Below are 25,890 nucleotides of genomic sequence, written 5' to 3' on the forward strand. Positions count from 1 at the left end.
TATTAATTGATCATCCGAAAGTAACATAAGTACTTTCATAGTAACCTACACTCTGCAGATAATTATTTTGCATAACCATGTTTACTCAAGCAAATAACCTTGTATAAAGTTCATGTCTACAGAATGAGCAGTCCAGCACCACATTGCTAGGAAGGGTAATGGAACATGTATGCTCTTGTGGAAATTGACAGATGCAAGATTTTTGCCACCAAAACTTTTGACAATGCGGTCATCATAACAAATGGAAACCTTCCCCTGATTTTCCTCTGTTTCAATAACTTTATAGATCCACGTACAATTCACCTCCAACCAGGATCCGGCTCATTTTGCTCTTAAGATTTTAATCAGAGATCACCTTTTCATGTCCGATAATCAGAGACAGTGGTAATTGTGGTAAAATTAAGATATTTGCTAAATATTTTTTAAATATATTTTCTATTCATTTTTATCTACTGGTCCTTGATGTAGCCTCTTCAGGCTGTTTATTTTTGGTGTCAATGACAGCCATGTATGGTGCTTTTTAGCTTGGATTTAAATGTCTATGTAATAATAAAGACATTCATTTTAATTATCTATGTATCAATCATTTGCTGAGATATCATATCCTAAAGTAGAACTATAGGCAAAACTTTTTTTTGTTTTCCATTTTGGATAGAGTAAAGGAAGGATTATAACCCCTGTAAGATTTATTTTTGCCATCTTTGTCTTATTGGGGAGATTTCCCTTCACTTCCTGTCATATAGCCAAATAGGAAGTGAGAGGAAATGCTTTTAAATTAAGGGAATACTTTGGAGACCTCCAGGTCACCAGAACTAGTGTCCCCATTGGAAGATTTCCCTTGTATTACTTTTCTGGGGACAACCTGAAATTTGTCATTTTCTTTTACTTTCACTTTCAATGATAATGGTAAATAGGACAAATCCAGAGGAGGAGTCTCTTCAACGGGGCACAGACAACAAAAACTGACAGTAGTTCTAATCCCCTTTCCAAAGCTAAAAAAAAAAATTACTTTAGTTATACTTTTAATGTCCTGTTCTCTGCTCTTTATCTTTTTTTTCCAAGTTTATATTGGGATGTGGTCAGATATAGTGCCTTTTCCAAAAAAATTCCCTATTCTTTGACTATGAGGGATTAGAACATCTTCCATTTTTTGATTGCCGTTTGTGCCCCCATTAGGAAGAATCACCCTCTCTATTTGTCATGTTTACCATTATCACCATAATTCCAAGTGCAAGAAAATCCCAATTTTTGGGTTGTCCTTTAGAACAGTAATAGAAGAGGAATCTTCCAGTAGGGAAACTAGTTCTGATGACAACAAGGAATTCCCTCACTTTGGAGGGGTTTCCTCTTACTTCCTGCTTTGGCTATGTGACAGAAAATGAAGGGAAAACTCCACAATGGGGGGTTATACCCCCCTTATTCGATTCAAAATGAAGGAAGCTGCCAATTTAGCCTCAGTTTAAACTGCAGTTGCTTTGGTGCTGCTCATGTAATTAGTTATGACACTAGACACTTGCTGGTGAGACAGTTTGGTTGACAACACAAGAAAATGTGACAATTAACATTCGCAGCATGTCTTAAAGTGGAAATTAACCCTTAATAACTTGATAAAAATAATATTCTTAAGCAAGAAACCTACATTCCACATTAATCGTTTTTATACCAAAATTAGTGTGTGTTGTAAGTTGCCTCCAGCATTGTTACTGTTTCTTCTTGCTAGAAGCTGCCATTTTGTTGAAGCCCAGAGCCCTGAACAACAGTTTATCTTTAGGCTGCCAGCAGATTGGCCTCTACATTTTTGGCCATTGCCTAAAAATATAGAGCAACTGAGCATGTGCAGAGCAGGGAGAGACACTGTATTACAGTATAGGCACTTATTTTTTATGTTTTACATACATGCTATACCTGCAGAAGGGGCCAGCAATCTCGCAGGACTTACTTTTCTGACTAAAGTTCAACTTTGAACGCAACTTCTTTTGGGAAATCATTCAGTTGAAGGGTTTAGTTTCATTTTAACAGTTGTTGAAATATATGAGCCATCTTCTAGATTGTAAGCTCTAACGAGCAGGGCCCTCTGATCCCTTCTGTATTGATTTGTATTGTAGGTGTACTGTCTGCGCTCATGTTGTAAAGGGCTGCACAATCTGTTGGCGCTATATCAATCCTGTATAATAATAATTAAGGAAATGCATTATTTTCAGTGTGTCTAGTAGCACATCCGGTGAGAAGAAGCAGTAAAACACAGCTATTGTGTAGCTCTGCAAAGCTTTTGTACATGGCAAGCAAACATGGTTTACCCCATGTACATTAATAATTACAAATTATTCAAAGAAATGTTTTATTAAAATAAAACACATGTAAAATGTAGATCAATCAGATCTCATTAACATGTATATCTAAAAAAAACTTTAAAACATTTTCACAGTTTAAAATTGTCCCTCCGTTTAGGGGGCCATTGTTCATATACAGTACATAGGTAAGAGACCTACTCACTGTCTAAAGCTGGCTATGCACATGTAGATATTTGAATGGAAACTCCTTTAAAATTGCTCAGTACATTCAATGACTTAACAAATGTTGTTTGAAAGTACTTAAACATTTTGTTTGCTTTTAGCATTCAGTTTTGGAGTGAATGGACTTCACTGCATGAAAACAAATATGCTGTTAGAAGTTTGCCTTTGTGAGCAGTTGCACTATCTAACAGCGCCACCCAGTGGTAACTTTTTATACCATGTTTAAACTGTACAGGTCTAGGAAACCAATGTTATATGGAGTTTATGAAAGTTACATTTTGTTATATTAATGAACTTTCTTGAGATGTCACACAGATAGTTCAATTGCCGGCAACATGATGCGAAGCAGTGGATTGCCTTGCACTGCGCTGGAAATAGTGCTGCATGCACTACTTTTTCCAGAGCACACCATCTACATATGTGGTGATTTAAAGCTAGCATTACAGCTCATATTTTGGTTTTGGTGTGTGGCCTGGTCTGCACCACTCGGTTCATTAAAAGTTGATTTAAAGTGGTTGTAATCCTCAGACATGAAATATGAACAAACCATATCCCTCTATAGTGTGTACTTGTCTCAATTAAGAGCACTAAGGGTAATTTCAGCTCTCCGCCCCCTGCTTTCTGACAGCTCAGACAAACTTTAGCAATTCTGCATTTTAAATTGATGTAGAAAAGAGAAGACTGCAGATAAACAAGTAAAACTTATCTAGGAGGATTTGTTTCATCTCTGTGTATCACCTGAAGCCAGTCACTTCACTGGGTATATTTAATGGTTTACAACCACTTTAAAAATCAACTGGGCTCTTCCGTAACAAGTTGTTTGGTTAGTTGTGCGAAGAAAGCACTTAAGCCTAGTACAAAAAAAGTGGATGTGTACTTCTGCGCTACCTCTGTACTAGTGTGGTGGTCCAAGTCAATGTTTAATGGTGAAAATAACATATCAAACAAAATCTGCAGTAGACATACAAAGTAAAAACAAGTTGCGGCAGCCTCCTACTGTGTTCCCACTAGTAAGATAATGCAATAATAATGAAAAATGAAGTTGCACAAGCTCTATTTGCACAACTTCATTTTTCATTATTATTACTTAAGCCTGGTACACGAATGTTGGGCGACATCAGCGGTTCAACAAAAACCAGCCAACATTCAGTCTGCATGTATGGCAGCCAGTCCGATAGAAGCTGGCCATTAGGCCATCTTCTGTTGGACATGCTTGCTGGGAAACGAACAGCCATCCGGCTGAATGGCAGAGAGCACTGACTGGTGTATTCTGGCGGGGGGAATCCTCCTATCAGAAAATTGGCCCTTTGTGGGGGTAGGCCCTCCACATTCCTTATTATATTAAAACTCAAAGAACAAAAACCTGATCAGAGTGACAACACATCAATAATGAGTATAGTTATAAACAAGCTGACATTTGATAAGGTATTTGATTTTTGTGCAGTGCACTCCATTGTTATAAGGCATCACACTGTTTACCTTTTTTTCTCTTCCTTTTTATTTATTTATTTTACTTTACTATGTTATTAAATGCCGTTTCATTCAACTCTATGCGCTACAGCATGTTACAATGTGATATTCAGTGAGGTGCATTTTACTGCCTTTTTTTACACCAAAGCATATGTATTATGCAATCAATGCAGCTCAATGTACATGGTGTGAACAAGCCCTTAAAAATATCAACCCCCAAGCCTCTTTTAGTGCAGGTTAGTAGATAAAATTTCATTCATTTCTATGACCACCAGTCAGTCATATTTATAGATTCTATGTCTTGATTGCACATATATTTACCAATCAATCAAAGATGCAATGTTACGATTTCTGGATTACAGCAGAAGTTCCTGTTTGGAAAGACACTAAACGAGGAAATATCTCAAACACATTGGGGTTGATTTACTAAAACTGGAGAGTACAAAATCTGGTGCAGCTGTGCATGGTAGCCTATCAACTTATAACTTCAGCTTGTTCAATTAAGCTTTGACAAAAAACCTGGAAGCTGATTGGTTTCTATGCAGAGCGGTACTAGATTTTGCACTCTCCACTTTTAGCAAATCAACCTCCATACACAGCAATTCAAATCTGATTCTAATAACAATAATTGTAGATTTTGTACTTCTACCTTCTTTGTTTCCTGAAATAATTTCTAACATTTGTGCTTACTTTGTGTCTCCATAGCTTCCAAGCAGCAAACTTTTTGGGGCCATATGCGCAGTAGGAATAGGAGGAACTTTCCAGTATGGATATAATCTATCAATTATCAATGCACCTACAACAGTAAGTGAAACAAACTGCAGGTGTGTTAAATGTTTATACATTAAAGTGGAACTTTAATTAAAAAAAAAAAAATGTTCATGAAGTTTTTGTAATGCAGTAGAGACATACAGTACTTTGCCTCTTCTACATTTTTCTTTTTTTTACCTGCCTGTCCACACAGTACACCGAGCTGTACACATGCAGCTCAATGTAAAATGTTGGCATCTGATGTGATGAATGCACTCCTCTCAGCTCGGTCAATGAAATGACCAAAGATCAGAACCCAGCAGAAGTCCGGCCAAAGATTTCAGCTGGTGAGGGAGCTCAGGAACATTGGTTGTTATTTACAAAAGGCAAATGCACTTTGCACTGAAAATGCACTTGGAAGTGCAGTCACTCTAAATCTAAGGGGTAGTTCTGAAATGAGTGGAAGCTCTGCCGCTTTTATCATCCAATCATGTGCAAGCTAAAATGCTGTTTTTTATTTTCCTTGCATGTCCCCCTTGGATCTACAGTGACTTTTCTTTCAAGTGCACTTGCAGTGCAAAGTGGATTTTCCTTTAGTAAATAACCCCCATTGGGTCGCTGGAGTGGAGGGGATTATAGTTCTGCTTTAAGAAAATAAATACCCGCCATGTGGATGGGCAGCAGATGTTTGTGAGCTAAAATGTTAAACTTAAGCCTGGGTTCAACCTGATGGGAATTTACAGCGCTTTTGATGCATTTAGAAACATACGAATTTGCAGGTCATGTAAATAGCATAGTATTCCATGGCTTTGGTTCACATCTATGCATTGCGAATTTGATGCAGGAAAAAAAAGGCTCCTGTGCGCGTTGATTGCAGGTACGATGTGAATTCCAATGGTGCAGTGCGAATTTTTCATAGGCTTTAATTGAACTTGCAGTAAACTCGCAGCACACAGTTCACATCTCTGCAAATTCTTCACGGTCTGCCTCCTGAAATTTGCGGTAAAATCGCGGTAAATTCACATCTGTCTACCTCAAACCTTAAGGCAGATTCACACCTCACACAGGACAAAAAGCAGGTCAAATTCACAGTGTATCGCATCACAGTAGTGTGAACATAGGCTAAATGTAATGCTACTGCTGGATCCTGTTAAAGCTGAACTTCAGGCACATTGTTAAAACCAAAGTGAATGGTATTATATTTTTATTAAAACAATTTTGCATCTTCTGCTTTAGGGCTGTGGTCAGCGAGGAGACAAAATCAATATTTGGTGGTCCTGCCCCTGCCTCGTGGGATTTTGGTCAAGGGTCTTCAGACTCCTGTTCACGCTCTTCCACATATCTATCCGCAATCAGCAGAAATTGGCCAATTACCTGTTTATTGTAGCCAAGCATGGCCTTGAAAGGGCCAGCTGTTTCATTTGCAGAGGTGAAGAGCATCCTGACGACCCTTTTGATCAATGAAAAGATGACCAGTATCCCCCATGACACTCATGCTAAGTTTCTCAAGGTGTGAGCCCTGTGGTGGTCTTGCTCTTTTCCAACCTTGCACCCGACCAGCCTAGGCCTCTCTAATTAACCTTCTTCACACCCCAGCCCAGGAACTTTCCTTCCTTTCCTCCTTTACTCACTTTTCTTCCCATTTCTTCTCTTACTATCCTTCCTCTCTTCCCTCACTCCTTCTTTAAATAATTTCTCTCCCACCCTTTTTTTCCCTTTTATTTGTGTGTTTGGTTTAGGTTTTGTTTGCTCTAATTTTGAGTGGACAGGTCCACTCCTCGCCCACCCCAGTCCCGAATCCTAGGGCTCAGGCACTCTGTGTTGACCCCTGAAGAGGGTCGTTGTTGGTTAATAGTCTACACTCTATGTATGGCACATTTTTTCAACGTTTTTTTTAATGACTGCATTTGACTGGATTTCAGCTACTTGCAACCCCCTGCTTCGTATATGTTCTAGGGCCATCTTATCAACCTCCCTTTCAACTTGACTCCCCACTGTTTCCAATCCTTGGTAACCCGGCATTCACCCCTGGCCTTGGAACACGCGTTTTTTTTACCCTTCTTCAAAGCGGACTTGTTCAAGCTTCACATTTTGTAAAAATGGATGGCTGACCCTCCATCACATCACTGATGAGTCACTCGGGACAGTTCAAACTTCCCTTCTGGAAGGCATTACAGTTACACCGCTTCTTACATTCTCCTCCAAATCCTCAGAGATTCAACCGCAGCTTAACCACTTTTGAGGATTACTGTTTAGATGAAGGGAAGCTACTGTTGGGACTATCACATGCCCCATACACACTATCAGTTTTTCTGCTGAGTTTTTCCTTCAGATTTACCAAAACCATGTAGTGCAAGGGCCTGCATGATTGCATACAAATTGAAACTCCTAAGGTTTGACCTCATATTATATGGTTTTGGTAAATCTGAAGGAAAAACTCAGCAGAAAAACTGATAGTGTGTATGGGGCTTAAGATTACTCTTTACTAGTCACTCCTCCGGAACATCTGAATCTCCCGTTGTTGCAAAAATGGGAGAATGACCTGCACCAATCGTTCTCGGACACCAAAAAAAAAAGTATTCTTCAATTTTTATTGAAGTCATCAATCTGTACAAAAATACAGGAAATTTATTATAAAATTTTAACAAGGTGGTATCATACACCGCATCTTTTGAATAAGTTCTATCCGAACACTACAGATCGCTTCTGGAGACGCAAGATGGACAGAGGAACGCTCCTACATATATTTTGGTCTTGCCCCAAGTTTAAACATTTCTGGACAGTAGCCCGGAGGGGCACTCAAAAACTCACGAACATGAGATCCCTGACGATCCGGCCTTTTTCCTACTTCATGCTTCTACCTTTTCTGCAAAACATTACCAAAAATTGGTTGTGTTTTAACCTGCTGAATGCTCCAAATCCTGCATTCCTCAACTATGGAAGCAACAGGCACCACCAACTCTTGTGGGCTGGTTGCGCAAGGTGGAGGAAATAAGAAAGATGGAAGATCTTATTTCTAGGGCAAAGAATAGACAGGAAAAACACTCCAAGCAATGGAGACTATGGAATGTGTTCACAGTATCCGATGAGGGGTCGAACTTATAAAATGCGCACTACTGTCTTCGCCCAGCCTTGCGAGTAGAGCACCCCTGCCGAGAGACACCCCCCACCTCATAACCCCACCTTTTTTCCCACCCATTCTACCCCCTCCTTTTTCCCACCCATTCCACCCCTCCTTTTTCCATTCCCTTCCTCATCTCTTCTATTTCTTCATTTTTTATGTTTATTTCTTTTATTTCCTTCTATTTTTAAATATATATAAAATAGCTGCAGGATTGGGCAGCCTACTGTATCATTTTGATATTATCACATCTAGTTTCCAGTTTCATGTTCTGGCAGATAAATAGGCTAGACCTACCAGTTATTTTATTCTGCCTGAATTCATTACATGTCCGTTTACAGCTTTTTTTGTTCGATATTTCACATATTGGAGATATGGAATTGTTCATGACTGTATGATGTCAATGTTATTTTGGGCTTTTCCCTCCCTGAGCATTAATAAAAATGTATATTTGAAAAAATAATAATAATGTGGCCTTATTTGCACAGAGGTGGTAGGCATCTTTGCATCTTTCCTGCTCTAGTCTGCAGCTTGCCTGGCTTTTCCACAAAACTGACACTGTAAGTTTGCCTTGGCAACAGAGTGTAAAAATATTAAATTTGATTATTCTACTTCATAAGTCACAATGCTGGAAATTTCAGGCCAGTAAGACTGGGTAGGCTTTTATACAGCTGAATAATAATTAAAAAAAATATATATATTTATTGCATAACTGTTAAGCTTACTATTGCCTATCAATAGCTTCAGACAAAAGACTAAAACTTTTTATAAAAAGTTGTTTAATCTTTTCACAGCATATACAAAAGTTTATCAATGATACCTGGTATGCACGGTACCAGTCCCAATTGGATGGAAGTCTGTTGACGCTTATTTGGTCAATTATTGCTTCAGTGTTTACAATTGGGGGCCTTGTTGGAACACTTGTAGGTGGACACGCAGCAGCAAAGTTTGGTAGGTGAGTAAAGCTCTTGTGTAACTGTCAATTATTACTTATAGTACACACAGAAGGAATTGTAGAAAATAGTGAGGCCAGATCTTCTACAAATGTAGCATTGACTCAATAAAGGAGCCGCTGCTGATTGTTGGGTTCTCCTGACGATCCCAGTGGTCACTTGCCCTAACTGGACTTTTCAACTCAGAGACACCAGTAGTGAACAAAAGATGTTTTTATTAGGCCTGGGCCAAGCCCAGCATCTAAAACCAATAACACAGGTCTTATCACACAGTGACCCCCAACCCATCAAGAGCCCTCCATAATTTCAATAAAAATTTTTTTTTTTTGTAATTCCTTTATTTAACCAAAAGTTGCACTATACAAAAGAAGGTAGGGGTAAAGCAAGATAAACTGAGTTAAGTACGCTGGTAACAAACAGTAAATATCAACATCAGGAGTATAAAGGCAGATCAACAAATCGGAGCATACATAATGTGACAAATTTCAAGTTGGGCAGCTATAAACGTAACTGAAAGGGCGCAATGGTAAATATCTCCAAAGTTTCCTATATAGAAAAGCCCTAACATAGTAATGCAACCCTGTGGGATATAGAGTGAAGAATACCGGAGTTGGCAGAGATCACCCAGAGGCCAATTAACGCAATAGGGGAACGAGGGCTGCTAAACAGGATTATGTACATAAGAGCAGCAAAGAAACTGGGAGAGGTTTCCAAGCTAAATGTGTAAATACAGAAAGGGAGAGCAACAGAAAAGAAAGTTCAATACATTTGTATTCCAATACTTTTTATTCTGTAAGTATAAACAGTTTTACTGTTTGGTCATTGGTTTTGAAAGAAACCACTAGCCTAGTCAACACATAAGGGGTTATTTACTAAATGCAAATCCTCATTGCACTACAAGTGCACTGAAATTGTACTTGGAAGTGCAGTTGCTGTAGATCTGAGGGGGACATGCAAGGAAAATAAAAAATAGCATTTTAGCTTCCACATGATTGGATGATAAAATCAGCAGAGCTTCCCCTCATTTCAGATCTTCCCCTCAGATCTACAGCGATTGCACTTGCAAGTGCACTTGAAGTGCAGAGTGGATTTGCCTTTAGTAAATAACCCCCATAGTGTATAATCTATATGTAATCTATCATAATGTTATAGGTTATCACAAATTAACACAGGGGGGGGGTCCAGCAATAACACTACATAGTGAGCACTGCTTGAATAGTGATAAGGCTGCTTTAGGAGCATACATTGTTCAGCATTTGTCAGCCTGCACTCTAATTAGCCAGGATGATGATCACAATCCAAGTGTAACTCATGTACTGTAGTTTGTATTTATCAATTTTAGTTAAAAAAAAAAAAAAACAGCAATTTAATCACTGATAGGTAATCAAGATCATTTAACTTACTGCTGCAAAACGGGACAGGAGCCCACCATATTTAATAAAGGTCATTTTTTCTAAACCTTAAATACAGGCATACCCTGCTTTTAAGTAAACAATGGGGTTTATTTACTAAAGCTGGAAAGTGCAAAATCAGGCTCACTTCTGCATAGAAACCAATGAGCTTCTAACCCCAGCTTGTTCAATTAAGCTTTGGTAGTAAAACCTGGAAGCTGATTGGTTTCTATGCAGAAGTGAGCCTGATTTTGCACTTTCCAGCTTTAGTAAATAAACCCCATTGTGTACTTAAAAGTGGGATATGCCTTTAGCGATTTAGCAATTTCTAAGACAGTAATGGGTTTGTCTATTCCAAGACATTTTAGCAAGGCTCATCACCACGTCATAATAAAGAAACTTTAACTATAAAACTAAAAAGACAAGAAACGTATAAAAAATATATTAGAATTTCCCATACAACAGAGAATTTGATAACAGTAATTAGATGTTTGTACATACATACTTGTGCAGGATTTTTAATTCCTTGCTTAAACTGTGTGTTCTCATTTATTGCAGAAAGCAGACTTTATTAGTGAATAATGTTGTAGCAATTCTAGCTGCTCTTTTCATGGGAATTGCAAAACCAGCCAGATTATATGAGCTTCTGATATTTGGGAGATTCCTCATAGGATTTAATGCAGGTAAATCACATATGCATGCATGCTGAACTGGAAGTGAAGATGTTTCATACACAGAAAATGAATTGTGTTTTGTTCATAACTATCATGTATAAATTATATGTATAATGTATTACAGCTGTAGGGTAGTATGACTACAATAACACCGCTAATATGAGTGGATGAGTCACAGAACAAAATTGAAAAAGAAGAAACGTGTGTTGTAGGAGAGCGTCACAGACGGGCACCGTTGCCCAGCGAAATAGGGGAATTGTGCTGTATGTGCTGCCTGCCCCACAACAACGATGATAATATGTGTAAGGCTTCGTTCAGATCTGTGCATGTACGTTTGTGCTCACTTCGCTGGTAGGGCAGCCCACTCATTTCAATGGGTTTCCCTTTTCACAATAAACACGGGAAAGAAGTCCATGACCATTTAAAAAAAAAAAAATCATGCTGCACAGAGCCGCATGGCGCCGCGGCACCACGCAGTCTGACTTCCATCTCTCAGCGACTCCATCATGAAGATAAACCCATTGGAATTCCCATTCCTGCCTAATTTACATGACAATTGCAGAGCAATTATGGTGTCGCACTCCTCCATTAGGTCTCTGTATCAAGAACTAGGCGACGTTTTGTCAGCTCTTGCCTCCAAGAGATATGAACAGCTGCTGATTTATCCCTTAAGTACCTACTGAAAACCTAAATATGTCTTGGGTTGAGCAGACAGATAATATATGAATATTTATGTGGAATGTGATCTTTCAGGTACACTAGAGTTGGGCTTTTCTAATATGCCTTGAATTCAAACTGCTTATTTACAAAACTGAAAAAATGTTATGCTGGATTCACCATAAGGGCCCTTTCCCCTTCCTAAACTTACTGCTTAGTTCCCCTTGTTTACCATTAATAAAACAGGCAGTTTAATAAACCTGTCACCGGCCTGATAGCTTTAACATTTCACGGGCAGATATCCATTTCCAACAAAATTGTGCAGGTAATAGCTGTTGATTCCCAGGTTAATATTCCATTCCTTTTCATTGCCTGTTATGAAATCAGGGATTTTATTAGCTTTGTAATATTCAGTAAACAAGACCTCTTCAATCTAGTGCTACTGCATTTGTTTATGAAAGTATTTGAAAGCAAAATAATATGTCCAGGTACCTCTGTGTTGTGTGTGTGCAGTCTTAAGCCTCGTACACACAATCGGATTTTCCGACGGGAAATGTGTGATGACAGGCTGTTGGAGGAAAATATGACCGTTTGTAAGCTCCGTTGTCAGATTTTCCGTGGACAAATGTTGGATGGCAGGTTTTAAATTTTTCCGCGGACAAATGTCTGTTGTCGGATTTTCCGAGCGTGTGTACACAAGTCTGTCAGACAAAAGTCCAAAATACAAACAAGCATGCTCGTGTAAACTAGCGTTCTTAATGGAGAATTAACATTCGTGACGTGGCAAATTATGCACTCTCCAAATGCAGCGCACAATTCTCTTCTTCTTTAACCTCCCTAGCGGTAATCCCGAGTCTGGCTCGGGTTGGGATTTTAGTACCATAAGCAGTAACCCGGGAACCCAGACTCAGGATTACATCGCTGGATACAGGGAGGACACAGGGAGAAGTTACTTACCTTGTCCCCTGGATCCAGCGATGTCCTCCGCACTGTGTGATCGAGCTGTCCTCCGCTCGTTTTACACAGTGCCTGAATGCCGCCGAGCTCCGTTCCCTGCGACGTTACGGCGCACGGGAACGGAGATCGGCGCCAAATTCAAAAAAGAAAAAAGACACAAAAATACACACAGTACTGTAATCTTACAGATTACAGTACTGTATAAAAAAAATTACACACCCCCCTTTGTCCCTAGTGGTCTGTGCAGTGCCCTGCATGCACTTTTATATTATAAATACAGTTTTTTCTGCCTGGAATATGAAGATTGTCCATAGCAACCAAAAAGTGTCCCTTTATGTCAAAAGTGATTTTAGACCAACTAGAAAACGGCGATAATAAATTATAATCACTTGCAGAATTGAGCAATAGCGATTTGTGGGGAAATTCGTCATCAAACACTAAATCTAATGACAGCGACAATTCTGCGAATGAGCAAATTTCAGTGTTTTTGGATTTGATTACATTATTGAATAATTTTTATTATTATTTATTATATTATAAACTTTATCATACCTGGGATGTCTACTAGACTCTTGTTTGAACAGATTTAAGAGAGTTAATCCTAAGAGTTACAGGACTACAATATAAAACACCAAATTTCCATGCAAAATAATTGTACCACTTTCAGCACCTAAAACCAGAACTAATCATACTGCCAGGGAGGTTAATGGGATAATAATGAAGCTGCTTTGCTGATGATACTGGTGGAGTTATTGCAAACAAATTTTCAAAGGCTTTTTTTTCTAGTGATAGAATGCTTTTTTTTTTCTTTTTGGGGCAAGTTCCCACAACCATTATCCCGTAATTTGAATGAAAGATACAACTATGTTGGTGTCCATTGTCAATTTTACGTTGTATTTTTTTAAATGTAACTGCCTAAAATTTGAATTTGAAGTAAAAAACATTATTATTATTCTACACAATTTTTTTTATTGTGCATTAAAAAATGAAAACAAATAAAATTAGACATACTATCTGCCAATAGAACCTAACCAAAAAAATGCATTCTATGCATCCAAAAATATAGAAAATATACCAAATCAAATCATTATTCAACCAAAAAATTATGTCAAAGCAATAACTCCAAGGCCAATAATAAATAACACATTATATGCTCAGATTCCGCAACATGACAGGTGGACGAACGGCCATTCAGAAACAAACTGAAAAGTGTGAAATGAAAATCGCGTAGTTATAAGCGAGAATCAACACTCACCAAACTTCTACTAACACAAAATTAGCAGAAGGAGCCCAAAGGTTGGCGCTGAAGAGCTGAAAAAACATGTAGTACGTCACTACGTTCATGATTGTTGGTTGATTGTTCGGGCCAAATTCCATGTTCTTTTGGGCCAACAATCCGATCGTGCGTACGAGGGTTTCTTGTGTGTGTGTGTGTGTGTGTGTGTCAGTCCTAATGTCTAAAATACCCAGCGTGAGACTTATAAAGCATTAAATAAATTGACAGTCGGCTTGTCTGGGGCTACCCCTTTTTTACTCTGTGATAAATATACTGTCTAGAATTAAAGCAGCAAACAAACAAGGTAAGACTGTTGCTTTATTGAATTGCAATAGAAGCAATTTTCTCTCCTGCACCGAAAAAAAGACACCTAGGATTTGACAAGGCCTTTTCCTTTTATCTCAGTTCATTATTATAATACTTTTTTTTACTTCTTTAGGTGTTGGTATCTGTGTCCAGCCATTGTATCTTGGAGAAATAGCTCCCAAGAAAGTCAGAGGCCTTGCTACAGTGGGCATTAATATTTTCTTAACTGGTGGAATCCTGACAGGACAAGTTATTGGCTTACGGTATGTAGAGTAGCATATTACAAATGTTATATTTATGTAAGAGTATTGCACATCCTTTAAAGCAGTTGTAAATGATAAACTAAACATGTTATACTTACCTGCCCTTTGCAACTGTATTGCACAGAGCGGCCCCGAACCTCCTTTTCTGGGGTCCCCCGTGGGCGCTTTTGGCTTTTCCTCTTCTCTGTGCACCCCCATAGGAAGCCGCTTTCTATGGTAATGCATGTGCATGTAAGGGGGGGCTTGTGAATGGATGTGTAATAGCGCCAAGAACACAAGTCCTTGCCCCACTTTTTCTCCTACCAGAACAACAATCTTCCTGCTAGAGCTTTTAAACCTCCGCCATCTTGTGTCCATCTGCATGCCAGAGGGCTTCTTTTGACATTTCCAGCCATTAACTTTTATATGCCAAGGAAGGAATGTCCACACAGAAAGTTAGGATTGTGGCACTTTACTGATGTTACTTTAAGATGGGGTTACAGTCACATCACACAGACATACTACCCGGGGTCACTTGATAGCATTTTGTCAATCGCATATGGTGGACAGACCGCAGCAGTCACACTTGAAAGCAGCACACAGTACATTTTAGTAAGCCATCTTCCCTACTCAGTTTGTCACTTCCTGGGGTCATCAGTGTTACTCAGAGGGTCCTGGTTTACATTAGGCCAGAGGTGTCTGAATTTTTTTTTTCAAACAGGGCCAGATTTAATGAAGTGAATATGTGTGAGGGTCGACCACTTTGCCTGACATTCTTTGAATCATTAAAATGAAATGCAAATTACCTAATACACTGCCCAACAAGAATTCTCTTGCCTTTGTGGCTGTGTGTGGTGAAGTGTCTAAGGATGAGCTCGGACATGGTATTTGGATACCTTCACTTTAATGGAAGTTTCAGGAAAAAATTTAAATTTTCAAACCGTGAAGCAAAATAAGAGTCAGTGCCCATCAATGCAGCCTAATCAGTGCCCATCTGCAGCCTCGGAGGGGACAGGGAGGGGGTGGGATGAGTGCTAACAGATTACATACAGGAGAATCTCCTGTTTACTTGGAGGCCTCTTTAATACAAAGTCCTGGAAGTTCCTATTACAGAGGCCGCCGAGTAAACAGGAGATTCTCATGTAATCTGATCAAACTCATCCCACCCCCTCCCTTTTCCCTCTGAGGAATGATACATATGGTATATATCTTTTGTGGCCCCCCCCAATTGTGTTCAGGAATTCGTTGGGGGTCACAAAAGATAAATACATCCAAATTACCAGTAGAAACCAGAACACGATCTGCAATTGGCCCCTGGGCTGGACTGTGGACATGCCGCCTTAGCCTTCCTGAGACAGGATCACTGCAGTCACCTCTGACTTGGGAGTGTGTACACTTCCCCTAGGTCCAGGGGTATAGCCTCACTCCAGGGAACAGTTGGCCTAGCCTAAAAGGCCTTTTGCAACCTGCTCTAGCCTCCACCACCATAAGAGTCAGGATGTCTACAGCTGGCCATTCTGGGTGCAAGTCTATTTCTCCCTGTCCTCCAGCCCTGCCCAGGGCCTCCACTTGCTGACTACATCGGCCTGATGGTGAAGTTTCTGACTCCCAGGCCCCAACTACACAAGGGCTCCTCCCAACCTGGCTTATATGTGGGCACTGACTCGCCCATTCTATCACTACAGGAGGGCTCTAGCTAAAAGGTACCCAGCACCTGATGACACTATTCTCTGCAGCCAGACATTATACTGGAACAAAGCCACCTAGTGGCAGACTTGCTAACTGCATAGGCTTACATGTGGGTTTGCTCCCAAGCTGGGCTGTGTAAGTCCATTGACAAGCACAGCCTCGCTCCCCAACCCCCCCCCCCCCCCCACATCACTGGATTTGATTGAGAGCAGTAGGAGTCAATAGCTCCCACTGCTGCCTCCATGTCCTGTGAGGGGATCAGTGCTGCAGATGGTCACAGCGCTGGTTGGAAATAGGACTTGGGTAAGTATTTAGGGGGGTTAGGTGAGTGATACAAATGTTGGGACATTTTGTGCCTTAATACAGGGAATGCATTAAGATAAAAAATGTATTGCATTTACAGCCACTTTAAATTATATTTTTATGAATGTTAGAATGTGCTGGTTTATAGCATGAACACAATCTGGCACCAATCACTCTGGTAAACCAACCCATGCCCAATGTCACTGAAAGAGCCATTTACTCTGGTTGGAACCACAGCGAGTTTTAGACGTTTGGTTAATTAAGAGGAGTTTTACAAGGTTGGTGTGAATTTTTTTCATAAAACCAAAAGGGTCTTGTTTTAGTTGAGAATTCACCCAGGTATGTCTTTCCATCCGTGTATGGGTCTGTTCATCCAGCTGTAAAATCGTATCCATTCTTCACCTCCAGCTCTCACTAATGCAGCAGGCTGGGGAGTAGGTGGGTGTGGCTAGCTTCGCTTGTTGGATTTCTGAGCTTAGTGCGGCTATGCCCCATCAGTTGATGGAGGGTAATAGACTGCTATCATCTAACTCTGGATCACAACAGAACATGTACTCCTGCGACTTTTAAGAGAAGTACAGCCAAAAAAGGTTTGGCAATATCTCTCTTAAAAGGTATTTTTCTGGAAGGTATATGAAGAGGGGTAAAAGCAAAAACACATCTGCCTGTCTGAAGAACCTTTGAAGCCTGCTATGCTGTAGAGTGTAGTAGGAGAAGGTGCTGCCAGAGGACATTGCATGGAGATCTCACTGTTTAGTGTAATAAAGCAATATTAAAACCCAAAACCAAAAAATGTAATATATTACAGCATACCAATCATGAGATGTGGTGGCTGCATTATTTTTCTTTTTAACCACTTGCCGTCTGTATAACTTAGATATACTGCGCAATGTGGCATGCCTGCGACGTATTATGCACACAGTACGTGATCTGACACTTCTGGATCTAGGGTGTGCATGTGCACTGCCGGTGGCCAACTCCTGCTGCGATTTTAGACAGCAGAGGTGAACGTCAGGTACCGTAGACTCAATGTCCACTGGCAGCCCGCCGATCCTTCTTTACAGAGGGAGAATAGCTGTCTGCCTATGTAAACAAGGCAGATGTCCGTTCTGTCAGTACAGATGGCATGGATCCTTTTGTTCCTGCAAAGCAGGGACATGGATCTATGCCTTCCCTTAGTACAAGCACCTCCTCCACAGTAAGAAAACACCAGCTAGGCACATAGTTAACCCTTTAATCACCCCTGATGTTAACCCCTTTCTAGCCAGTGTTAGTACAGCGACCGTGCATATTTTTTAGCGCTGATCACTGTATTCATGTCACTGGTCTCCAAAATGTGTCAAAAGTGTCCAATTTGTCCGCCGCAATATCCCTGTCCTGCTATAAGTCGCTGATAGCTGGCGCTACTAGTAAAAAAAAAAACTAAAAATATCCCATAATTTGTAGACACAATAACTTTTGTGCAAACCAATCAATATATGCTTATTGGGAAACTTTTTTTTACCAAAAATATGTAGCAGAATACAAATTGGTCTAAATTTATAAAGAAATTAGATTTTTACATTTATGAGTGCGTGTGTAATTTGTATGTGCCTTGTTCATTATCAAGTAAGCTTTATCATTTTGCAAAAGATAACCATTTTTAAAAAAATTGCAAAGGGGTGAAATAAATCCACCTTTTTATCCTATATCTATCCTATAAAGAATCTAGTACTGATTACTTTATTCATGACTCGAGATTAGTAATCATTTATCTTCCACGTGTATTCATCAGGGAAGTACTGGGCCGTGAGAACACCTGGTCTTTATTGCTGGCTTCAACTGCAATACCGGCTCTTCTACAACTAATTGTCTTGCCGTTCTTCCCGGAGAGTCCTAGATACCTTCTCATTGACAGACATGATGACTTTCAGTGTCAAAAAGGTAAACTGAAAAACATGAAGTTTAGGAATCCATTATCTTTTTATTGATCTTATTGATTTTATTAAGGAATAAAAACAGTCTATATATCCCACGGTATTGTACTTCCTGAAGGTCCACATATCTTTGTATTTCCTAGCACTGAAATTCTTATATGGTTCAAACCATTATGAGATGGAGATGGATGATATACAAAAAGAATCACAAGCTTTAAATGGTGAGAAACCAAAAAAGATGTTTGAGTTGTTCTTCGATCAAACGATAAAGTGGCAGCTTATATCTGTTATCATCGTCAACATGGGACAGCAGCTTTGTGGGATCAATGCAGTAAGTATGCAGAAGGGATTTATGCCAACATCTTATTGGCAACATATATGGTCAGCTTACTATGTACCTGTGTGATTGGGCTTTTATTTCTTTTAGTTGGAGTTTATGGGAATGCAAAACATGCATGAAACAGGTCGAATGTAGGTTAAATGGAGGTCAAATACACCTGTTAATGAATTCTAAATGATCTCAGATATGTCCCAAACTGATATCATTGGCATAAGCTCAAAGCCCATTGACACAAGCCCTAAGGTTTATTGCACAGGTTTCTGTGGGGTTCTGTAAATGTTCTAATGATGAAGAACTTTCAGTTCTCAGGGAGCACAGGAAAGGATATAAGCTGAATAATGTAATTGGAAAAAAAAAAGAGAAATTTATCACGATTGCTATCAGTAGTGATCAGGGTTGTGGCGGCTGCCATGGGCCTAGGTGTCATGTGAGGTGGGGGGGTGCCACTTGGAGAGTTCCTGCCACTACAAGCTGACAGGGGTAGTAACATCAGCATCACTACTCCTGTCAGATTAGTGGGGGAAGTCACAAGCAGCTTAGCGTGGGATGTTACAAACAATTGTAGCTCAGGATCTCACAATAATCGCTGTCACAAGACGAGAGCAGAAGAGATCCAGTAGGAGGCATAGGCTGTGCTCTCTCTGCCCTCCAGCTCTTTCTCTGGCTACTGATCACTCCTGCATCGGGTTTGTAAACCTGTAAAGTCCCAATCTGACAGTCAGTGGTGTCCACAGCTGAGATTCCATACCCCGCAGCCAAAGCTGGAACCTCTCCCCAGCAGCTGCAAGGCAGAAGTGTTGAATGTCCCCTTGCCTTAGGCTCCTCCATAAACTCTGGTGTGTCAAGATGAGGAGAAGCCTGGGATGGGGGGGGGGACATCACATAGCCATCTGCCACCCTAAATATGAGGTCTGTGTGTTTGAGTAAGGGGAGAATTACACCGGGGACAAGGGAGGAGGGGGAAATGGAAAAAAGTCGGGATGACCGCGTGCTAGGAGGGGGAAAGGAGAAGGGGATTAATGAGAGGTTGGGAGTGAGGGGGGAGAGGATTGATGTAGGGGGCAATTTGGGGGGTTGCTAGGAAGGGAAACTTTAGGTGTATTTATGTTAGGAAGAAGGATTGGGGGGTAAGGATTTGAGCTAGTAGGGATGATTGGGGAGGGGGATTTGTGGAGGGAGGGGAAATTTGGGGAAGGCGATTTGTGCTAGGTGGGGAAATTTTGAGGGTTTGTGCTAGGAGGGGGGATTTGTGCTGGGGGGAAGATTTGTGCTCACTAGGAAATTTGTGGGGGGGGGGGGGGGGGGGCTTTGTGCTAGGAGGAGGAATTTGCGCTGAGAGGGGGGTTTGTGCTAGGATGAGGGATTTGAGGAGGGGGGGTGTTGGGTGCGAAGTACTTTGTGCTAGCAAGGGACATTTTTGGCAGGGATTTCTAGAGGCTAGTAGAAGGAGCTGTGAGCTCTGAGCGCATAGCCTGCTACTTTGACTGACAGCCCTTGGTTCCAACTTCCTCCCTGCTCCAGTGACGTCAATTCCGCATCCACGTTCCATACTGGTTAGCGTGGAAGTGCACTCGATTTAGATCTGAGGGGGACATGCAAGGAAAATAAAAAACAGCATTTTAGCTTGCACATGATTGGATGATAAAATCAGCAGAGCTTCCCCTCATTTCAGATCTTCCTCTCAGATTTACAGCAACTGCACTTCCAAGTGAACTTGCAGTGCACTTGTAGTGTAAAGTGAATTTGCCTTTCATAAATAACCCTAATAAGGGTTGATTTACTAAGGGCAAATAGACTGTGCACTTTGCAAAGTGCAGTTGCTCCATAGCCTTCGTAAATGAGCAGAAGCTCTGTTGACTTCAATCATGTGCAAGACAAAATGCTGTTTTTTGTTTTTTTTCCTTGCACGTGAATGGGTATTCTTTGCAAAGTGAAGGTTTATCTTATTTACTAAGCTCTGGAGTAACTGCACTTTGCAAAGTGTACAGTATATTTGTCTTTAGTAAATCAACCCCATAGGGCTCATATGGGGGCACAGTTTGGCATCTTCGCCCCGGGCGCTAGATGACCTTGTCCCAGCAGTGGTAGTGATATTCATAGTTCTCCAGGAGGAGTTCCTATGCTTTCATCTTAATCTCACAAGAACAAGTCCTCCAAGAAAGAGGGCTTTCATGACTCTACAAAACTGAATTGACAGATGTCAAACACAAGATCAGTAAAAAGATTAACATTTTTCTTTTACTTTTTATTTGCTCAGAATCTAGATTGTATGTCTAGTCAGCCGGTTCTCCGAAGAAGGTGGCTTTTTAAAACCCCAAATATGTAGTAATGTTTTATCTTGAAGAATTTGAGCAAATAAAAAGGAAAAGAAAAGATTTCAATATTTGACTTCTGATCTGTTGCCCTTCTTGATCTAATCAAAATACATAACGCAAATCCGAAAATTCTAAATGATATGTATTGGGGGTTATTTACAAAAGAAAATTCCACTTTGCACTGAAAGTGCACTTGGAAGTGCAGTCACTGTAAATCTGAGGGGTAGATCTGAAATGAGGGGGAAGCTCTGCTGATTTTATCATCCAATCATGTGCAAGCTAAAATGCTGTTTTTTATTTTCTTTGCATGTCCCCCTCAGATCTACAGTGACTGCACTTCCAAGTGCACTTGCAGTGCAAAGTGGATTTTCCTTTAGTAAATAACCCCCATAGTGTTACTCAATGAATATGAAAGGGGTCACACTACAAACATATTTTGAACATGGTTTGTGTTCCTCCACATGGCCTATTTTTCATGATCTGTGTATGTCTGCCTACTGTTACCTATCATTATTTATGGCACATTCTCAAAGACATTACAATCCAAGGTGTCTATAGCTCACTCATGGAGCGAAAAGCAAATTCAAGTATTTCCCAGCGGCGAATAAATGATGAATATGTCAAGAATATTGGAATACAATTCTTTATACTATTACTAAAAAATGTGCAACTTTTATTATCCGGTTTGTCTTTACAGATCTATTTTTATGCAGACTACGTATTTAAAAATGCTGGGATACCTGAACAAAACATTCCTTATGTTACACTGGGAACTGGAGTCTGTGAATGTATCACAGCTTTAACATGTGTAAGTCACTTGTTTTATTATACTGAATTATTCTAGCTCACGTCTGAACTCTGTACATAGCACACGTATGATCTCTGCTCACTCCTGAACTATGCACCCTGTGTGTAGCGCACACCTGAACTCTGCACTCTATATAGTGCACTTCTGAACAACGGAACTTTCTGCATCGCACACACGTGAACTCTGCGCCCTGTACCTAGCTTACTCCTGAACTCTATGTAAATAGCGCACTTCTGAACTCTGCACCCTGTGCATAGCATACGCCTGCAGTCTGCACACTGTGCTGGCGCACTCCTGAACAGTACACTCTGTATGTACAGTACCTTGCAAAAGTATTCACCCCCCTTGACTTTTTATGTATTTTGTAACATTACAGCCTTTAGTTTAATGTTTTTTTAATCTGGATTATATGTGCGAGGCACTGTAGCATTCTTCTGAACCCTGCACACTGCATGTAGTGCACTCCTGGGCCCTGTACTCTGTAAGAAGCAAAAGTTAACCCCCCTCACCCTGCCACACCCACACACACTTTTTTTTGCCATCTCCCTGGTAGGGGCTCCAGTGTATCACTTTGCCCAGGGGCTCATGACACTTTTAAGACCACCCTGGCTCTGTGTGTAGATGGGGAAGATCTCCCACTTATGGCTCAGTTTACAAGAGACGTGTGGAAGCACGTGTGTGTGTGTGTGTGTGTGTGTGTGTGTGTGTGTGTGTGTGTGTGTGTGTGTGTGTGTAATATATAATATATTAATTACACACACACACACACACACACACACACACGCATGTATGTTTGATCTTTGAGGTGCACACCCTAATGCAATAGGCTGCCCACACCTATGCTTTTGACAGATATAAGAGAGTAGGGGAAACATTTGGTAGAAGTTATACTTTTACAGAATGTGCTAAGTGTCTGGAAGAAAAAGGGCATGATCATTTAATGGTTTGTAGAGCCAGGAAATATCCATGAAATCCTGCCCACCTAATATTGCCATTTACTTTCAGTTACAAAAGTAACATTTTAACCACTTGTGGACCGCCTAACGGGGATGTACGTCCTTTTTTTGAAGAGGGATATCTCGGTAACGGCAGCAGCTGCTGCCACAACCGAGATATCCATCTCTTCAGGCGGCGGTCAGCTGTACGATAACGGTGGTCTCCGCGGCGGATCCGCCGCGAGATCACCGCTATTGGCGGCGGGAGAGGTGCCACCCCCCCCTCCCGCCGCCCTCCCGCACCTTCCGCTGCTTACCGGAGCCGTCGGTAGCGGCGGAGGCGATCGGGTCCTCTTCCTAGCTGGGCATAGAGACAAGTGAGGCTAAGATGGTCCCCACTCGTCTCTATACCATAGGAGGGCGGAAGCGACGTCAAAACGTCACTTCCGCCCATACCTCTTAAAGGTATATTTTTTTTTTAAATGTCAGATTTTCTTATTTATTTTTTTTTTTTTTGCATTTTAGCCCAAATATGAGATCTGAGGACTTTTTGACCCCAGATCTCATATTTAAGAGGACCTGTCATGCTTTTTTCTATTACAAGGGATGTTTACATTCCTTGTAATAGGAATAAAAGGGATCCATTTTTTTTTTTTTTTAAAACAGTGTAAAAATAAATAAAATCAATTAAAATAAATAAGAAAAAAAAATGTTTTTTAAAAACACCCCGTCACGACGAGCTTCCGCACAGAAGCGGACGCATACGTGAGTATCACCCGCATATGAAAACGGTGGTCAAACCACACATGTGAGGTATCGCCGCGATCGGTAGAGCGAGAGCAATAATTCTAGCCCTAGACCTCCTCTGTAACGCCAAAAATGCAACCTGTAGAATTTTTTAAATGTCGCTTATGGAGATTTTTGAGGCTAAAAGTTTGACGCCATTCCACGAGCGGGCGCAATTTTGAAGCGTGACATGTTGGGTATCAATTTACTTGGCATACCATTATCTTTCACAATATAAAAAAAAATTGGGCTAATTTTACTGTTGTCTTATTTTTTTATTCAAAAAAGTGCATTTTTTCAAAAAAAAAGTGCGCTTGTAAGACCGCTGCGCAAATACGGTGTAAAAAAAAGTATTTCAATGACCGCAATTTTATTCTCTAGGGTGTTAGAACTCCCAAACATTTTATATTGTTTTTTTTCTAAGTAATTTTCTAGCAAAAAAAAACTGTTTTAAACATGAAAACACCAAGTCTGAAAAAGAGGCCTGGTCCTTAAGTGGTTAATCAGCCATATCAGCCACTGTCTGACTTGACAAGGTTTGTAATTTGGGCCATTTCCCTTCTGTGAACAAAAATAGGAGAGTATACGTGTATAGAACAGATTTATAAATTCCGTCATGTTTGAATATGTATGTTTACTGCATATGGCCATACCTGACGAATGTTTGGTGGCTGAACTGATCTTCTAATCTAGAGGGTGTTGGGGCAGTAGAAGTATCTGTCAAACAGTGGCTACAAGAAACTGAGCAAATATAAGAAACACCCATTATATGAGTTATATATTCCAAATTGATATAATAATGATATGATATCTTGCACACCAGGACCCCGAGTAATAAAGGAGGGCTTCTAGTGTGAGCCTGTCAGTGCTCTATTACTCATAATGCTTCCTTACCCAAAGGAGAGCAGGGGGTGAACCTATCAATGTGCTGCTGCTCTTTCATTGTTCAGTCAGCAAAGCTTGTATGTGGTTTTTAAACCATACTCCCCATGTACAAGAGCAGTGGGTCTCAACCCTCCCTGGCCTGGATCATCCAAAGAAACACACAAATCAGAGTGCTATATGGAAAATGACCACAAAATGGTGCTAAAATGTCTTGATATAACAGTTCTCTGTGGTAAAATTCTGCCAAATAAATCATATGTTCAAATAATTCAAAATAAAACATTTATTCCAATTCAAAAATGGCATTATAAGCCTTGTAGGATAAAATAATTAAGACAGTAATCTAGCATAAGCCTGCATGGTGGGGGCAAATGCATAAGATGTTGCATACCAGCCCATGGAGGTGGAGGAAACCCAGAAGAACAGTTCATGTATGACCCAAACAGTTATATGTCCAGGGGAACTTCAAGAGTACTCCAAGGGGCACTCTCACGGATGGATAAAGGTCGCAGTGGCCAAACACCGACCTGCAAACTAGAAGTGATGACACAGTGACCAGACAGGAACTATTTGTTTGGAGGAATCCACAACTCTAAGCCACAACCACTGGACCAAAGGGAGGCTTGGACAGCAAGCTACCAGCTTACCATGGCAATGCGTTTCACGGTCCTGCTGTAAGACATTTTAGCACCATTTTGTGGTCATTTTCCATATAGCGTTCCTATTTGTGTGTTTCTTTGGACTGTCATTCTACAACTCCCAGTAGAATAGTCTGAGCAGCTGGGTTAATTACCTTAATTACTCCTTTCTTCAGCTACATACCCTCACTTACAAGCTGGTAGATGTCTGGGTGTTGGTAGTTTTTGTTCCAGCCTAGACCATGCCTATGGAGGGTGAAATCCCAATAACCTTTTATGAGAAAGAGACTTTGTCATGTACAGTCAGCTTGAGTCAATGCAGTTATATGCACTGTTATGAGTAATGTACATGGCAGAGTGGATAATGCTGAATGTACAATGCAATCTCTGTTTATCTTTGTGAAAAGAGATTATCATGGGACTCATATTTTTTTTTTTTTTTTTTTTTTACACATTGCCACACAAACCAACTGCTGATGTGTGCATTTTGTTTGTATATAGATTACCCTCAGAAATATAATTTCCTGTTTGTATAACTGGCAGAAGTTAGCACAGAGCTTTAGGAAAATTCCATTCAAATGCATATGATACTTTATTTTTAATACCACTCTGAGACTTATCATGTAGGAGTAATGAAAGCCATCCTAGTAAGCAGTTTAAGAAGAGAGCTTACATGATTTTTTAAATGTATTTTTTAATGGCCAGAAATTTAATTTTGAAATAATGTTTTTTCATTTTCGTTTTTGTATAGTTCACATGGTTTGAATAGCTATCTTGTTTTCTGCAGTTCACTTGGAAGATTATTTTGAACACAATTGAATCACAAAGCATTTATTTCTTGGGCATAGCAACAGTTATAGGGGTAGGTTAGCAATCTTCATACCTGCTGACACACATCACAGGTCCTCATAATAGGATAACTCAAAGGTGTGTACTTACTGCCTGTGTGTAAGAAACGCTTTACA

The 25,890-nt window shown here is 40.3% G+C and overlaps 1 protein-coding gene across 2 annotated transcripts in view; it reads left to right on the forward strand.

Moving 5' to 3' along the window:
- The window catches only part of LOC143940244 (solute carrier family 2, facilitated glucose transporter member 11-like), a 70,240-nt gene that overhangs the window by 26,237 nt on the left and 18,113 nt on the right, over positions 1 to 25,890 (forward strand). For both annotated transcript variants that reach the window (XM_077461417.1, XM_077461418.1), the window contains 7 exons: positions 4,689 to 4,787; positions 8,649 to 8,809; positions 10,757 to 10,881; positions 14,202 to 14,331; positions 18,077 to 18,225; positions 18,362 to 18,549; positions 21,571 to 21,681. In XM_077461417.1, the coding sequence (XP_077317543.1) occupies positions 4,689 to 4,787; positions 8,649 to 8,809; positions 10,757 to 10,881; positions 14,202 to 14,331; positions 18,077 to 18,225; positions 18,362 to 18,549; positions 21,571 to 21,681 (963 nt within the window). The remainder of the gene's footprint in view (positions 1 to 4,688; positions 4,788 to 8,648; positions 8,810 to 10,756; positions 10,882 to 14,201; positions 14,332 to 18,076; positions 18,226 to 18,361; positions 18,550 to 21,570; positions 21,682 to 25,890) is intronic.

Source organism: Lithobates pipiens, unplaced genomic scaffold (assembly GCF_037356315.1).
Source record: "Lithobates pipiens isolate NorthernLeopardFrog02 unplaced genomic scaffold, aLitPip1_a1.2 Scaffold_3, whole genome shotgun sequence".
NCBI classification, from domain to species: domain Eukaryota; kingdom Metazoa; phylum Chordata; class Amphibia; order Anura; family Ranidae; genus Lithobates; species Lithobates pipiens.